Here is a 17,950-nt window from a genome sequence, read left to right on the forward strand (position 1 = left end):
GGGGGGGTAAGTTAGCACTGAACCTATCTGCTAGGATGTTGGCTGTATCAGATGGTTCTGTATATTTACTGCCATTGTGCTGTAACTCAGGGCAGATCTGAGTGTTACCATTGAGATTCTTGACATAGCTATAGAATGCTTTGTGGTTGTCTTTAGAGTCAGTGGCGATTTTGTTTTCGTAACTAGCTTTGGAGGATTTTATGAGGGATCTCAGCTTCTTACTGAGGCTGACCAGGGAGTTTCTCCAATCATGGGATTTTACTCTTTTTTGCAACAGTTTCTTTCTTCTGTTGTAGAGTTTGTTTATGGCAGGGGACCACCAGATTGGCTTCCTTTTTTGGAGGATAGCATCTTGGTTCTGTTAGGGATTGCACGATCCATGCACTCGTGTAAGTGCTTATAAAGTGCATTTGTGTAGGATTCAGCAGTCATACCTCTATTGTCCGTCGTGAAGTTTGCCACATCTGTCTTAAGAAGCGTGAAGTTGGCTTTGGAGAAGTTTTTACTGTGGTTTCCTTAATGGAGGGTGGTGGAGGGATGTGGATGTTAAGGGTGATTAGCTTGTGGTTGGATCTGACCAACGAGGAATTGACCTTTGGTGTGGAGCATCGGTTGCTCATGTTGGCAATAACCAGGTCTAGGATATTACTGCCCCTGGTGGGGGTGTGGATAAGTTGATCCAAGGTATTGGAATTTATGAATTCCAGAAAACGTTGAGCACAAGAGTTGGTACATGAGTAGTTTTCCCAGTTAATGGTGGGGTAGTTGAAATCATCCATTATTAGGGTGTTTGGTTGTACCCTAATATTTTCCAGTGTATCAAGAAATGAGGAGTGGGAATCCTGGGGCATGGTGGGGGATCTGTAGCAGGCTACAATTTGGATTGTGGTCTTGGCCAGAGTTAGTTGCACTTGGATAATCTTGGATGCATTATGCTGAGCAACTAGCCTGGAGGTGTGGATATCCTTAATGAATATGGGCACGCCTCTGCCTTTAGTGTTTCGGTCCAGGTTAGGTGGCCGAAAGGTGTGGTATGAATTATAGCCTGGTAATGCAGGGGTACTCTCTGGAGCCTTGAGCCAGGTCACTGTCACTGCACAGATGTAGATGTTCTCCATTTTAAGGAGTGCCTCTAGTGAGTGTATTTTGAGGTTTAGACTTCTAGCATTGAGTAGCAATACCCTCAGATTCTTCTTGTTTGTACATGTTACGGTGGTGAATTTGTCATTTAAAAATTGCCTAAAAAAGGCACTATAGGGGTGGCTAGAGCCTTAGCCAGTATCCGGAATCCCAGGGGCGACAGGTGCAGGCCATCTCTGGCAAAGCATTGTGGTTTGTCAATCATGTCATCCCAGGCAGACAGATACTGGATTCCCTTACAATGACACCAGAAGCTTAGCCAATTGTTGAAGTCAATTATTTTGTCCTTGTACTGTGGTGTCATTCTGGGTCATGGCAGGATGCTACTCAGGGCTAGGGTCCTACCTGCCTGGGCTACAAGATCAGACAGCTCCTCCATGTCCCTTTTCGTGTAGTCCAGGGAGGTACGTCTCAGGTCATTCACACCAACATGGACAATGACAGAGTCATATTTGTACTTGTTGTGGAGTGACCTGAGTGCATGCATTATGTGGCGGATCCTGGCACCCGACAGGCAGCTGACAGTAACTTTCTCCTTGTTTAGCCTGGTGAGTGGAACATCAGTGTGCCTGACTATAGAGTCACCTATGACTAGAGTGTTGGGTACGTTGTTATGCCTTATGGGCTGTGGTTGAGTGGCACACTGAGTTTGTGGGCTATGTGTCATTTGGGTTGTGTTGGGGGGTGGAGGTTGCTTGTATTTCTGCTTTGGAGGTCCCTGTTGCTTGGGCAGGTTTTTACTGAGAGCCTCCGTGAATGTAGGTGTGTGTTTTGTGTTTCTATGTGTGTGTTTTGGTGGTGTAGGTTTTGAGGGACTATGTGCTGAGTGTGGTGTGGTGCAAATGTTTACCTTCTCCTCTTGACTGTCTAGTCCAGTCTTAGGTGAAGAGAGCTTTGCTTCCAGTTTGGCTATATAAGTGCATCTCTCACAGGTTGTAGTGTTGGGTGGTAGGAGGAGAGGCTTGTCTGTGTACATGAGGCAATTGCTGCATTGCCCCAAGATGCCCAGATTCATCAGGTAGACAGGAGAAAACACCGGGAGCTGACCTTTAGACATGCCTGGATAGGTGCTTATTTGTTAAGTACTAGAAACTGTTTTCCTGTAGACAGTGAGAAAAGTTGAGTGCTGTAGTAATTTGTAGCTTATTTATTGCTTACAGTAAGTTCTGAACAAGTGCTGAGCTCAAAGAAACAGACTTGAGTGCTGAAACAAAAAAACTGGCTAGTTCTAAGAAACAAAATTAAGCTAGAAGGCTTCCCTCCAACACAGAAAGGCTTGGGGGCTTAGAAGCCCACAAATAATCCTGGACACAGCAAATCTGTATCCAGACTAGACTACCCACAGGAAAGGCAGGAAACAAGCTTAGAATTTTTTTTTTAAGTGGAAAGGGAGAAAGGAGGAGCAGAAATTAAGCTGATTGGCCTTCTCGAATGTTCTCCCTGTATTAGGTAGAATGGGGTAATGACACTAGACTGGGAGGAGGGTCCCAGATCAAATTTACAGTAGGGGCGGGCAACTGCAAAGCCACCAACTTTGAAAAAAAAAAAGCTCAAAAGAACCAATGAGGTGCTTAGTCTAAGCTGTAGTCCAGGTGACCTCAGTCAGCCAATGACCTTAAACAATTCTCTCTCACTGAAATGCCTGATGGCTTTGGCTAAACCAAGATGTCCCTGAATATGTGCTCAGACACACAGCTTCCACAAACACTAGGCCCAAACACAAGCCTGAATATGGACAATGCTACAAATATCCATACTACTTAGAAACAAACTGCAGAAATGTTTCTCACAGCAGAAAAGCAGCAGTGTGCCTTTAAGTGAAAGTTTAGTTTCCTATGAGCGTGATCCAGAGTCATTGGCTGAAAATTTTGTACAGTACCAGGGAGGAACTTCCACTATCCTGATAAGCAAGACAAGTTAATTTTAATTGGGGGTATCTTCAAGAAGTTCTGGAATGTTTAGTTCCCCCAAACCATTAACAAGTAGAAAAACTTTGGTCTGGATGTTTACAGGTATCTCTCTTGGGGTATGCTCTCAGCTTGTAGAGACTCGCTTTGTTCTGGACCTTTAACTTTTTATCTATGGACTTCTGGCCTCTACAAATAAATGATTACTTTATCTGAAGGAGTTTGTCATGCATTTGCATATTTTAAATGGACTCACCAGTGTTTAGTCCTATGTTTAGCATATATCACAATTACCTTTTGATTGTTTACTGCATCAGACAATTGTTCCATGTGTTTGCATTCATTTTATTTATGTCTTTACCAGGGTTTTTCATTCCTTTCATTTTTTCTGTATTATAAAGGTCTGAACTGTGAAATTAATTTTGATGACTGCGCCAGCAATCCATGTACCTTTGGGATCTGTCGTGATGGGATCAACCGATATGACTGTGTTTGCAAACCTGGATTTACAGGTATAATTTTACACTTCCTTCAGGGCATGATGTTATAAAATGACATTGTGTGCTTTGTTCTTTTATTGCATTCTGCTCAAGATGGGAGTCAAGTGGCAGTACCTACAGATTTAGTAGAATTCAGGTATAAACAATGAAGTTAATAGAATTTAGTACTGTTTAGCGTAATCTACTCCAGTAAAGCACTGTTATTAGTCTGCACCAACAAAGCACCCTCAGTAGCCTTCTAACCCCAATATGCGGCCCCCTTGTATCTTACAAGTCAAAGGACTGGACAGAATGGATACACAATTTCCTAACTTCTCTGTTACCAGCTTGGCGGATATGGGCATCTTGAGACAATGTAGCAGTTGTCTCATATTTGGTGACAATCACTTAATCCTTAACGACACAGTATGCAAGAGGTATACTTATACAGTGACACTGGAGGCTAAACTCTTGCATACAAGTGCACATCAGGTGTGTGTGTGTGTGTGTGTGTGTGTGTGTGTGTGTGTGTGTGTGTGTGTGTGTGTGTGTGTGTGTGTGTGTGTGTATGTGTGTGGTTTCAAGAAGCGGATGTGCACTGGTATGCTGCATATTGGGGTTGGAAGGCTACTGAGGGTGCTTGTTATCTTCTTGTTTAGCCTGGATAGAGGGGCTTCAGTATATCTTACAATGGAGTCACCTATGATGAGAGCAACGGGAAGTGTGTTTGCTTGCCTTAGGGTCTTACTATTTGGAGCTCCTCTGAGAGTGACAGTATGTGTGGTGTTAGGTGTTGTTTTTTCTGAGTGCCTTTGGGCTTGCTGAGGCATAGCACTGACAACGGGTGGTCTAGCTGATCTTTGTTGTTTAGAAAGATTGCTTTTAAGTGCCACAGCACACATTAGTCTATGTGTGTGATGTGTGCTATGTCAGGTGGTGTGTGTGTGTGTGTGTGTGTGTGTGTGTGTGTGTGTGTGTGTGTGTGTGTGTGTGTGTGTGTGTGTGTGTGTGTGTGTGTATCTTTAGTTGCTTATCTGGAGCCAGAATCCTCTGCCAAATCACACATGCACTCAGGTCCTTATGCCACAGGTACGAGTATGATTCCATCATAGTCCATGTAGGTATAAATGACCTGAGATGTACCTCCTTGGACTGTATGAAGAGAGACTTTATGGAGCTTTCAGACTCTGTGTCTTAGGCTGATATTAGCCAAGCACTGAGCAGCATATTACCATCAACGAGGATGACACCGCAGTATGAGCAAAAAATGATTGATTTCAGCAACTGGCTATCTTTTTGGTGTCATTCTAGGGGGATACAATATTTGTCAGCTTGGAAGGACATAGTTAACAGACCATGTTGCTTTGCCAGGGATGATCTACTCTCTCTCCTCTAGCTTTTTGAATACTGGCAAAAACTTTATCCACTCCCATGGTGCCATTTTTAGGTAATGCCAAACTGACAAACTTACCGACATAGCAAAATCAACTCAACTATACTTCATTGTGTTACTGCTCAATGCCAGGAGCCTAAATAAAAAAAAAACTACACTCCCTCCAAACCCTCCTTACACTAAAGTATATAGACATCTGTGCAATTACTGAGACATGGTTTAAAGCATTGTAGAGCACCCTGGCAGTGCAAGGCTTTAGTGCCTTCCACACTTTTAGACCAGTATCTGCACAGATAAGGGTTAAAGGCAAAGGTGTCACTATATACATAAATTACAAGCATATCTCTAAGGTGGTCAAACAAGATGATGTGTTGAGAGTTCCTCCGTGTACAGATCACAATAGACAAAATCCCATACCATAGCCTAGCCAGATATAAGGTCATCCGTCATGTCCCAAGAAGCTCACTAGACCTACTGGAGACACTTACCATCCAACCTAACACCCTATCATGGTAGATCTTAATATCTCTCCCTATAAACTGGGAATCCTACACGGCCTCAAGTCTACGGGCACAGAGATTCTTGGACTTTGTAAATGCAAACACCCTTGACCAAATAGTGAATACACCCACTAGAGGCTCTAACATACTCTAATTCGTGCCTAAAACTATGGCAGAAGGCTCCATCCCCCAATGTCTCATCCTTCTTGCTAAGGTCCAGTCATAAAGCTGTCTCCTTCAAAACTCAAAATCAACTCTGTAATCCTGTTAAAACCAGTAGTAGTTAGGAACTATTCCAAAGCAAATGATCTTTTATTAAGTGATGGTTTGTCAAAATTCATTGCCCCTCCAAACCCAGAGAATACAGCAAACTAAGATGAATTGCTCTCAGAAGCTCTGTATAACCATGTCAGTAACTGGATAGAGGCTCCTGTACTTACCAGAAGTAAATCCAGGACTAACTCCAGAAACAAACCACCCTGGTGGCATCCAAGTTAAACAGGATGTACAACAAAAGAAAAACAGATGATGGAAAGAATTAAGAGGGATAATTCCCATAAAGATAAAAACTCTCTCATCAAAGTAAATAGGCAGCTAAGAGGGATAATTAGGTCAAGCAAAGCCATGTTTGAGGTTAAGATATCCTATTAGGTGAAAGATAACTGTAAGGTCTTCTACAGCTATGTCAGAAACCTCATGGGCATCAAACAACAATGTGCTGAGCTGTTAGTTAATGGTGCCACATTTACCAAGCCTGGCAATGTAGCAAACATGTTAGTGAATAAGTTCAGTTCCGGTTTTACCCCCTTCTCACACCAAATCATTCCATCAAATGTAAACCCTCCAACTATAACTAGGGAGCATGTACTGGTTGCACTCACTAAATCCAAGAAGATGGCCCCAATAACATCCCATGATGCCTCCTGAATAGTCTAAAATGTGACTTAACAGAACCCTAGAGTCATTATTTAACTATAATCTTAAAACAGGTTTTGTGACACATGAATGGAGGATTGCAATGGTCATCTCCCTCCATAAGGGAGAACCTTCAGTAGATCCTGGAAACTGAAGACCCAGTAGTCTGACTAGTCTTATATGCAAAGCCATGGAAAGAATTATCATGGAAATTATCAACAAAGACAAAGGAGACCACCAGACACTGGATCCATCCCAGTTTGACTTTGTCAAAGGATGGCCATGTTTACTGAATCTGGCAGAGTTCTTTGAAAAAGTCACTAAGGCAGTGGATGAGAGGAAAATGGTGCATACTGCCTACCTAGATCTGGCTAAACATTTGATACATTACCCCACACAGGCATTGTCAACAAACGTATGGAGCTAGGTATAAACCCCTTTGTAACACACTGGATAGCTGTCGGATTCACTGATAGGACCCAGGAGGTTAGAATCTGTGAGGCCACCTCCACAAAGAGACCAGTCACCAGTGGAGTCCCCCAAGGCTTTGTGCTGGGCCCACTCCTCTGTGACATCTACTTCTTGGATGTCAAAGCCAAAGTCAGTGGCCTTTGGCTAACCAAGTTCACAGATTATTGCAAACTGGGAACAGTTATTGAATCCCCCCAAGATGAGAATACCCTTCAGGAAGTCTAATATAGACAAATGCTTGGTGCCAAAGCCATGGCTTAAAACTCAATACCAAGAAATGCAGAATACCTTTTGGGAAGTCTACCACCCCAGGTAACTGTGTCGACAGTAAAACATCCTTAAAAGTTGATTCACTAGTCAGGGATCTGGGAATGCTTGTAGATAGTAACCTAGCCTTTGACCAACATGTGTCCAAGGTAGTAAGAAAATCCTTCTATGTTGCTCAACTTATAAGCAAGGCCATGGCATCTAGGTCCAGAGAGGGCATCCAGCCCTCTTCAGACTATATCTATGTATATATTTTTGTATGTCGATATCTATATATATATATATATATATATATATATATATATATATATATATATATATATATGTATGTATGTATGTTGTTGTGTCTTTCGGCTTTTCCCGGTTAGGGGTTGCCACAGCGGAACTCCGGTCCGCTAATGATTGTCAGTAGATTTTTATGTGCCAAGTTGCCAGCTGTGATGCACAACCTTCAACGAAGGTATGCCCTTTCACGCATGTCTCCACACAGAAGACGCTCTAGCTGAGAATCGAACAGGACAACGTCTTACTGTGAGGCGACAACACTACTGCAGCACCACCACCGCAGTATTATATATATACATATATATATATATATATGTATATATAAAATATATATATATATATATATATATATATATATATATATATATATATATATATACACACATATATATATATATGTATATATATATATATATATATATATATATGTATAATGCCTCCTTCAGTATGTACCTGACCCCAGACATTTGCAACAACTGGAACATCCATAAAGGTTCCATACAAAAAGAGTACAAGGAGTAAACACAATGTCCTACACTGATCACCTCAAAGTCCTGTGTCTTTACTTCGTATCATACAGACCTCTGAGAGGTGATCTTTGCCTGGCATAAAAGGCTACCCTGAACCCTGTTTTTTTGCAAGAAACCACTGCATGTAGATGTAGTTAAATGGGAGAGGGGTATAGCAGTTAATTAGTAAACTTTCAAAAGTGAAAAATGATTTAAGAGAGGGACTTGTATATTGTAACAGAGTGAAGGTTAAGAGTTAGAAAATTGCATATAGTGGCATTAGGATGCAATGAAATAGTAAGCAGTAAATTAAGCAGTAGATGTCCTTCTATTCCTATGTTGCAGTATCCATACTATGTGATTTCCTGCCTTAGGCGACCGGACGTCAGCTGCTATACAAAAGCTTAAGTCTGGCTGCTGTAGGTGCATGGGAAGTCACACGCAGGGCCATAAACTAGGGACCATAAATGTGACGCCTGCATGCACAGACCTCAGAACTTTTCAGCCACAGATAACATTAGCTTCGACCGTTTCACTCCTACGACCAAAGACGTCAAAAGATAAGTACCCCATTGGGGTTTTTCTCTCTTACATATACTTGAGCTTGGTTGCTGTAGGTTTCCTTTTTTAGCTGATGTCTGAGAAAAAGAGTAAATGTAATTGTGGGCGTCAGATACTGCTCAAAGATTCTCACAATTGGTGCATGTTTTGCTTAGGTAAGAAGCACGACCATAAGGCCTGTTCCATTTGTCAGTCTTTCATGCCAAAAACCCTACGCAGCCGTCTGGCTGCACTAAATTTGTATTTAGAGAATCAATGATTAAACGCCTTACTTTCAGGATGGATCCCGAGTCGGCCACCCAGTCCGAACAACTGAGGAAGAAGGCCAAGGTTTCCAGGCCTACTCCCGATGCTGCTCCACCATCGGCTGTCCCACCGACTACCGATATAGGGGCCGAGGGACACACGATTACTCCATCAGCCTTGATGGTTCCTCTGGAAGATGCCATTACTGCAGCCACAGATAGCACATCTGCGGATTCAATCTAGATGCCGGCCACAATCGACATCGAGGGAGAACCATTAGTTGGTGAGCCGACTGAGACCTCTCCTGCTCCAAACCAGGCCTCTGACCCTAGGCCTACCCCTAAGCCAATGCCAACAAAGAAAAAATGAAAGACAAAACGCTTGAGCCCTGTGCCTCAAGGAGCTCCAGATTGGTAGTTGTTTACCAATTCTTCAATGCAGGCCTTTATGGCCCTTAGACCCATAGGTCCTGCACCTACTAACATTCCTGTGCTGAGCCCCAGGCCGGCCTCTGCTTCCTCCTTCCCTTTACCCATTACTCAACAGAGAGAAGAAGAAGAACCAGCCCAGTACTACTTCTCTTCTGAGGAATCAGTTTCCTATTTGTCCCAAATTGCTTCATCTCTGGATTATTATTCCCCAGACAAAGACTCAGTTAAGGAGATTCCCCGCCAGAGGATATTATCTTTGGGGAAACTATTTCAAAAATGAAAGAGTACTTCGAGTGGGATACTACCTTGATGACAGATACCCAGAAAAGATATTTTGAACTTTTGCAAGTTGAGTCTCCTTCTCCTTCAGCTATTCCTCCAGTGCTTCCAACCTTCCTAGATGCCTTTAACTCAGTCTCTAAGAATCCAGAATCTCAACCTCCTTCCCTAAAAGGCCAGATAGGTTTTACGAAGTGCCTGATGACCAGAAGTTTCTGGTGAAACCTCCCCTGGCAGACCCAGCAGTTATTGCTGTGTCCCCAGACAGACAGTCTAGGCAATTGCCTTCTGCTTCACTTTTGCCCACAGATAAGGACAGCAAAACCATGGACAGAATGGGTAAGAAGATATACACTTCCTCTACCCTGGCCTTCAGGGCTATCAATTACAAATCCCACATAGTTAAATACGCTCTGGACCTGGTCTCCCAGGCTTCCGTCTTGCTGGCTTCCACCCCAGACTGTCCAACCAAATCTGACATTGCATTAAAATTGTCTCTAGCGACACAAGTAGCCAGACACTCTGTTAGGTGCAGTTATGATCCAGCAGAGGCCTCAGCCAGATCTGCTACCTCTGCATCTGTTTTGTGTAGATATTCATGGCTTTGCCTACAACCTCTACCAGAGGATTTTAAATCCAAAATCATGGATGCTCCACTGGACCACAACCTTTTATTTGGGAAAAAATTCAACAGAACTTTTCAAAAACTTACAAGTGAAAAGCAAAGAGTTGCAGGACATTAAGCATCTGCTGGTGTCTCCCTTCCCTAGATATTACAGGTACCATCCAGCTAAAGCTTCCTTTGTCAGAAGGACTCCCTCAGCGTCACGTCCTTCCTCCTCTAGGCCTTGTAGGTGATCCAGAAGACTACCCTACTCCAAACCCCCAACCCTCAACCCCCAGCCAAGTAGCCCTTTCCAGATAGAGGGGGCCCCACTTCGGCATGACTGTCTTGCTCAACTGCCTCTGTCCACCTGTCTTACCCACTGCCTCCCCTTCTGGAAAACCATCACCTCAGATCTTTGGGTTCTTTCCATCATCCAAAAAGGATACTTTCTATCCAGGAAGGAAAAAACAAAACCAGAAAGCATTCCTTTTCCTCAAAAAAATCAGCTTCATCTATTCCCTCTCATATTGAAAGAACTCCTGACTCTAGGAACTATAGAACCAGTTCCCTCAGTACAGGAAGGACAAGGCTTCTATTCCCATCTATTCTTAGTCCCCAAAAAGGATGGCTCTTGGAGGCCAGTCCTGGATTTATCTTATCTGAACCTGTTCCTAAAGGTTCCCACATTCAGGATGCTCTCCCTTCAAACTCTTCTACCCCTCATTCCACCCCAAGCTTTCATGGTCACTCTAGACTTAAAGGATGCTTACCTGCACATTACTATCAGGTCCTCCAACAGGAAGTTTCTGCGCTTCACTGGCCACTCTTCACACTTTCAGTTTACAGCCTTGCCCTTTGGCTTGTGTATGGCTCCCAGAGTATTTACAAAGTACTTGGCTCCAGCCATTGCCTATTGCAGAACCAAGGGAGTCCAAATCTACCCTTACCTGGACGACATTCTCATTTTGGCAGAGTCAGAGTCCCTCAAGTTCACCATGACTCTCCTTCATAACTTGGGTTTCACCCTCAACCTACAGAAATATTCTCTTCTTCCTCAGCAGGACAAAGTTTTCCTAGGCTGCAGGATCAGAACAGACCTGATGAAATCCTTTCTCCCACCGGACAAAGTGCAGTCTCTCTTCACCCATTTTCAAAGGCTACTTTCAGAATCTCATCTCTCTGCAAGACAATTTCTGCAAGTCCTAGGTCTCATGGCAGCTACTATTACCATGCTGCCATTAGCCAGGATACACATGAAAAAATTCCAGTGGTACCTAAAGAATGTGCGGTCTCAGAGCTAACATCCACTAGACAAATGTATTCCCCTTCTGCCCTGCTTAAAATCAGAACTGAAGTGGTGGATTCAGCAAATCATACAGAACCAGAACATTCCTCTTCAACTCCCCCCCACCACTCAATCCATGCACATAGATGCATCAGACCTGGTGTGTGGGGCAACATTAAAGGACTTCAGGGTACAACAGCATTGGACCCCTCCCCTGCAGCAACACATCAATGTCAGAGAAATGACTGCAGTCTTGCTGGCTCTAAAAGCTTTCCTTGCCATCTTGCAACCAGGGCTGTTCCACATTGTGACAGACAACACAACTGTCATGTGGTACCTCAACAAACAAGGAGGGACACATGCATACCAGTTATGCCAGGTAACCCTACAAATCTGGGATCTAGCAGTCAATCACAACCTTTTCCTGCAGGCCTCTTACATCTTCTCTCAGGAAAACAAAACAAGCAGACTTACTCAGCAGAACATCCTCTCAACAACACGAATGGATGTTGCACAGGGAAACCTTCTTAGACATCGTCCACCAGTGGGGCACACCTCAAGTGGATCTGTTTGCCTTCCCTCAGAACAAACAAGTAAACAAATTCTGCACCAGGGATCACACTCCACTAGCCTGGAGGGTGAATGCCTTCAGTTTTCTATGGAAGGGAATGTTCCTGTACGCCTTTCCTCTCTTCCCTCTAATACAAAAAGTCCTACTGAAGATCAAGAAGGACCAACCAAAAATCTTGCTGGTGACTCCCTACTGGCCAAGGCAACACTGGTTCCCCCGTCTTCACTCCCTAACCAAGGGCATTCACCACAAGTTACCCAACAAGGTGGACCTACTCACACAACAAAAGGGATCTCTCATTCACTCCCAGGTGCTTTTGCTGCATATAACTCTTTGGGTGATCAACTTCTGATCCCTTTCAGACAACATTACTCAGAGGACATGCTGTCAGTCCTGAGGGAATGCCAGGAAACCAACTACTAGGAAAAACTTTTTGTTTAAATGGCAGAGATTCTCAAAATGGTGTTCCCTTAAGGACAGGGACCCTTTTCAGGCAGATCCCTCACTTGTCCTTACCTACACATGCAAGCTCATTAAGGAAGGACTAGCATATTCTTCAGTAGAAGTCCACCTTTCTGCCATTTCAACCTGCTTGCCTTTACACCCACCACTGCTTTCTAGACTGGATGTTAAACTTTTCCTGCGAGGGGTCTTGCATATCAGACCACCAAGAAAACCCATCCCTCCTCCCTGGGGCCTCTATTTCGTGCTGGAAAAACTCACCTTACCTTTTTGAGCCAGCCAGCGCAGCTTCTCTACAAATGTACATATGGAAAACCATTATTTTAGTGGTCATTGCCTCCGCTAGAAGAGTGTCTGAACTACAGGCCCTCGTGGCCTGTCGTCCTTACACCACCTTCCACAATGACAGGGTGACCTTGCACACAAACCCTTCCTTCAAGCCCAAAGTGGTGAATGAACTATCCTTAAATCAGTCCATTCACTTACCTACCTTCTTTCCCTCTCCAACTAATACCCAAGAGAGGATCCTTCATTCCCTAGATGTGCACAGACAACTGAAATTCTACTTAGACAAAACTAAGTCCTTCAGAAAATCTGACCAACTCTTCATCTCCTTCCACCCCAAGGCTCTGGGTAAGGCAGTCTCCAAACAAACCATTTCCTGTTGGATCAGGAAATCCATTCTCTTCTGCTACTCACATCATGGCAAACAATTGCCTCAATGAGTTAGGGCTCATTCCTCTAGAGGCATGGCTACCTCCAAAGCCTTTCTTAGAGGACTGGGCACAGCCTCCATTATGGAAGCAGCTACCTGGTCTACAGTTCACACTTTCACAAAACACTACAAGCTAGACCAAGTCTCCAGGGCCAGAGCAAGATTTGCCAGGGCAATCCTGCAGGGATTCTTGGAATCCTCTACCTCTGCTCCCTCCCTTCACTCCTTCTACCTTTGGTACTGTCCCACAGTATGAATACTGCAACATAGGAATAGAAGGACATAGAATAGTTGTGTAAAATCTTATCATAACCATAGATGTCCTTCTTTTCCATGTTGCAGTATTCCTTCCCACCCTCCATACCCCCTTTTTTCTATCTCTACTGGATGGTTGGTCTTTGACCTTTGTATCTACTCCCTACAGGCTAATCTGTACAGCCCTTCAGGGACATTGGCTCCTTAGCCTCAACTTGTTCTTTTGTACACCTTATCCTGGGCTTCAAGTTCTGCGGTCTGTGCGTGCAGACATCACATTTATAGCCCCTGGTTTATGAGCCTGCGTGTGACATCCCCACACCTACAGCAGCCAGGCTTAAGCTTTTGTATGGGAGCCGATGTCAGGTTGCCTGAGATGGGAAATCACACAGTATGAATACTGCGACATGGAAGAGAAGGACATCTATGGTTATGGTAAGATTTTACACAACTATTTTTTGGTGCATACAGTTAAGGTATTATACTGGTATTGAGCACGAGTATAGCCAGGAGTTCATTAGGTAATTTTTATGTTGATTTTTTTGAAACTTTTAGTTTCTCAATTGCTTTAAGTATAATGGTACAGAGTTCTAAAGTTTGGAGGCATAGCATGAGTATAGTGAGTCACCAGTAATATTATTAGATTTGCTGATGCGTAAAAGTGATTTATTTTGAGAGCATATTTCCATAGGTAACAATTAGTCATGAGCAGTAAGATATTGTGGGAGTTGTAGCCAGTATAGTTGTTTTAAGGTTATGTATTGGTGTCTTTTTGTAGGTAGATTGGTGGCAAATCTAGCAATTTTGTAAATGATGTTGTTTCATTTTTGGGTGGTATGAAGGTTAGTCAAGATGGAGAGTGTGTAGATAAAATTTTAGAAGTGGTCTAGTCTGTCTTACATTAGCTTTGATTGCTGTACTATTTCTAATCCAGTGTTGTACTGTTTCTATTCTAGTGTTATTTTCAGAGAGCATTGTGAAAGATTGTTTTTGGTCTGATAAGTGTTTTGGAGTGAAGAGCATTGGTTTATATATATATTTTTGAGTTTAGAAGAAGGTGAGCTTTTCATAGCTATATTTCGGTGGATGTGGAGAAGTCCTGGGTGAGGTCATTAAGTTTTGAGAGGGTTGAGGGTGACATTATCTGCATATTGCATTGTGGTTGCATGCTTTGAATAATTATGTGGATATAAATGATAAAGTATTCATCAGCAGTCATGATGCGTAGAAAACAAAATTGTTTTAAAAACTTAGGTTAACGGAGAAGAGGGAGAGATCCTATAGAAAGAGTACTTTTTGCTGAGAAAGGGATGATGAGCTGCACAGATCAGAAGTTTTTGTGGATGCAGCTAAGAGAAGCTACATATGACGTTTGGGGAGTGTTAGATGGCAGGCGATGTTTGTTGTGACGGGACATGTTGGAAGAATGGTTATGGCATGAACATGTGAGCCATGAATGGAATGGAATGGAACATGTAGTTTTATGTCTGTGAGGTGCAAGTGAGTAAAAAAAATTGTTTTGGAATTCTGGATCAGGTGTGGCAGAGATGGGCTAAGATTTGTAGTACATGGGACAGAATGGAAATGCCATTCTAGGACATTGTTGTATTGATAGAGTGAAAAGGGCAGTTTTAGAAATGTTGTGTATTAATACAGTGGAACACTGCTGATGAGCTATGATATATGACACAGTAGAGTAGGTGATGATTGATGGTGATTCTTACAAGTGTAAAAACAAAATACAAATAATCCGTGAAACCACTCAGTTCAGCACACTAGTCTCAATAAAGGCCAAAGTCACAATACGAATGTCCCAAATAAAATTTATTGAAGACATCTTGGTATCCAACAAGGGTTAGCGCTTTAATTCCACACAGGGAACTTCATCAGAGTACCAAAACCCAAGTTACACACATTTAAATAGTTTCAATGATTAACCACTCCAAAATTCATTGGATAATTGCATAATTATATAAATAACCATGGTACTTTAAAAGTGGTCTGCAGTTGTAGTTAGTGACACCCACGCAATAAAAATATTCTGCCATAAAAATATTTTGTATATATATATATATATATATATATATATATATATATATATATATATATATGTATATACATACTTAAAAGTTAGCATCTCAAATGAATATTATATAAATTATATGTAAATGAGGTGTTAATTTTTGAGTATGTATATAAATATTTTTTATGGTAGAATATTAAATGTGTGTAACTTGGGTTTTGGTATTCTGATGAAGTTCCCTAATCCTTGGTTACCTAATGTTCAAAGACATGACAAGAGGTGAATACTTGTTTGTGACACTGCTCCAAACAAAATTTGTCAGTAATAGCTGGAATTCCTTTTTGAAAAGATTCAAGTTTGCAGTCAAAGTATGCTGTATCATATCACTTTTTAGCTACTGTAGTGTTAGTCACTCAGAAAATTGCTAAGAAATACATATTTGCAAAAAAAACATCTGTTGATAGTGTTTAGAATGATTTGAGTTTGTTACACAAGAAATGGATCAGGTGTGCAAAGTCCACAACAGTTGCATGTGTGTGTGAATCTTACCTCCAGACTGTTCTTTAGTTCTTTGCTGAAAATAGTTTCTTTTGTGTTTCAGGCCGTTTGTGTGACACTGAAATTAATGAGTGTGCTTCAAACCCATGCCGAAATGGTGGTACTTGTGAGGACCGTGAAAATGGTTTTGTTTGCCATTGTCCAGAAGGTTTCCATGACCAGCTCTGCTTTTCTGAGGTTGATGAATGTAGCAGCAGTCCCTGTGTTCATGGAGCATGCACAGATGACCTCAATGGGTGAGATGCCTTTAAGCATAATATTTAGCCTAAAATGATGCCTTAGACTGCTGTATTCTTGTCCAGAATGTATTTGTGACCCATGTAAGATGACTCAGAACCAATTTCTCAATTTCTGTTCCATTTGGCAAGTGAGTGCTTGTCTAATTCTATGTTACTTCCTTTTTGTTTGAAGCACACCCTGTATATCTTAAACTTAGCTCAGCATGGTGTTCTTCATGCTTCACTGTTGCAGTCTTGACATGTAGGATTTCCTGCTGGGGAAGCTCTTGGCTGACCCAACTACCAGAGTACAAATCCTCCTCCTAAGGCTGGCGGATGCCCTTCCCTGATGTCAGTATGCTTGTGTATAAAGGGAGCCAGCTGATGCCATTACATCAGTCTTTTCTTGCTGTTGGAGCCCGAAGCAGTGTTTCAGTGCGTTAGTCTGTCTGCACCAGAAAGAAGTCTTCTAAAGCTAAATACCACATTGGGGAACTCTTTCTTGCTTTAACACGTCAGATAAGGTTAACAGTTATCTCTGCTGTAGTAAGCAAATCCCACACTGAGATTTTCATACTTTTTGTGTCATTGTCTAGGCCCAGATCACACCATCCTTAGTTGTCGTTTTTGCACTCGTTTCAGTTGTAAGACTATCAGGCAAAGGGCCAAAATCTTACCAGATGCTGCCACTTATCACCCTTCTATAAATGTAGAGCAAGATTTGCCACTGCCGTCTTGCAGAGCGTCCTGTCTTCTCCATAATCTACCTTCCACACTCATCTCAGCTTTGGGAATCATCCCACAGGTCAGGACTGCAACAGTGAAACACAAAGAACATAGTACAGTTGTGTACATTTACAGTAAATGTAGATGTTTCGAGTGTTTTCACTGTTGCAGTCTTCTTTCCCTCTCTCATTTCCCTTTATTAACTACAATAGTAATGTTCTTTTGTTTTCTGCACTTTCCGGAGGACCCCCTGGGTGTTTACCCTGCAGGCCCCTTTTTTAACCTTTGTCATTTGCTTATGCTTCATCCTGGGGGCTCTTACCTTCTAAGGGGCCAGAAAAAAAATGATGTAATGGCATTGGCTGGCTCCCTTTATACACAAGCGTACTGATGTCAGGGAAGGGCATCCACTGGCCTTAGGAGGAGGGAGATTTTTTCTTTGGTAGTCGGGTTGGCCAAGGGCTTCCACAGCAGGAAATTCCACAAGTCAGGACTGCAACAGTGAATACACTCAAACATCTACATTTATGGTAAGTGTACACAACTGTACTTTCTGAGCCATACTGTGCTCTTCTCTTCACTTAGGGTTTGTAGCCATGTCCTCCATGTCTGACTAATCTGCTGTACTTTACTTAATTCTTCTAACTCAAAAATAGCTGAGCTGTACTTGTGCAGTTCTACTTCTCATCTCACGTACAGGTGATCCATGTTTTTCCCCTAATTATTATCGGTTTACTGTCAAATTTGCAAAGAGAGATGCTCTGCAGATGGAAAATTCGAAACTTGGATGTTTGAATTTCCATCTTGCCGAACATTCCCATTTTCGAAAGTTTAAATCAGCAAGTGCACTGTGCATTCGCTGATATGAGCTCGAAGTACTGTGCAGAGATCTCGGTACAGTGCGGTTTGGAAACTAATCCCTTCCCTCACTGTAGTGCGATCTCGGAGTTGGAATATGTAGTTAGCAAAGGATGAACAGCCCCCCACAGGGGGGATGCAGGAGGGCTTGCCCCCCTGCAAAAACGTGATGTGAGGTATAGGAGTTTCATTTACATGAGCTCCTATACAGACATCGCGTGATCTTTTTGGAGACAATGTCGAATCTGCTGAATTTGATCAGCTGATTCGACATTGTGCCATAGTCTTG

At 42.5% G+C, this 17,950-nt stretch overlaps 1 protein-coding gene across 2 annotated transcripts in view; it reads left to right on the top strand.

Annotated features, from left to right (window-relative positions):
- The window catches only part of NOTCH3 (notch receptor 3), a 798,092-nt gene that overhangs the window by 566,933 nt on the left and 213,209 nt on the right, over nt 1-17,950 (top strand). For both annotated transcript variants that reach the window (XM_044084438.1, XM_044084439.1), the window contains 2 exons: nt 3,449-3,559; nt 15,903-16,095. In XM_044084438.1, coding sequence (XP_043940373.1) covers nt 3,449-3,559; nt 15,903-16,095 — 304 coding nt within the window. The remainder of the gene's footprint in view (nt 1-3,448; nt 3,560-15,902; nt 16,096-17,950) is intronic.

Source organism: Protopterus annectens, chromosome 9.part0, assembly GCF_019279795.1.
Source record: "Protopterus annectens isolate FY-2018-M chromosome 9.part0, PAN1.0, whole genome shotgun sequence".
Taxonomy (NCBI): domain Eukaryota; kingdom Metazoa; phylum Chordata; order Ceratodontiformes; family Protopteridae; genus Protopterus; species Protopterus annectens.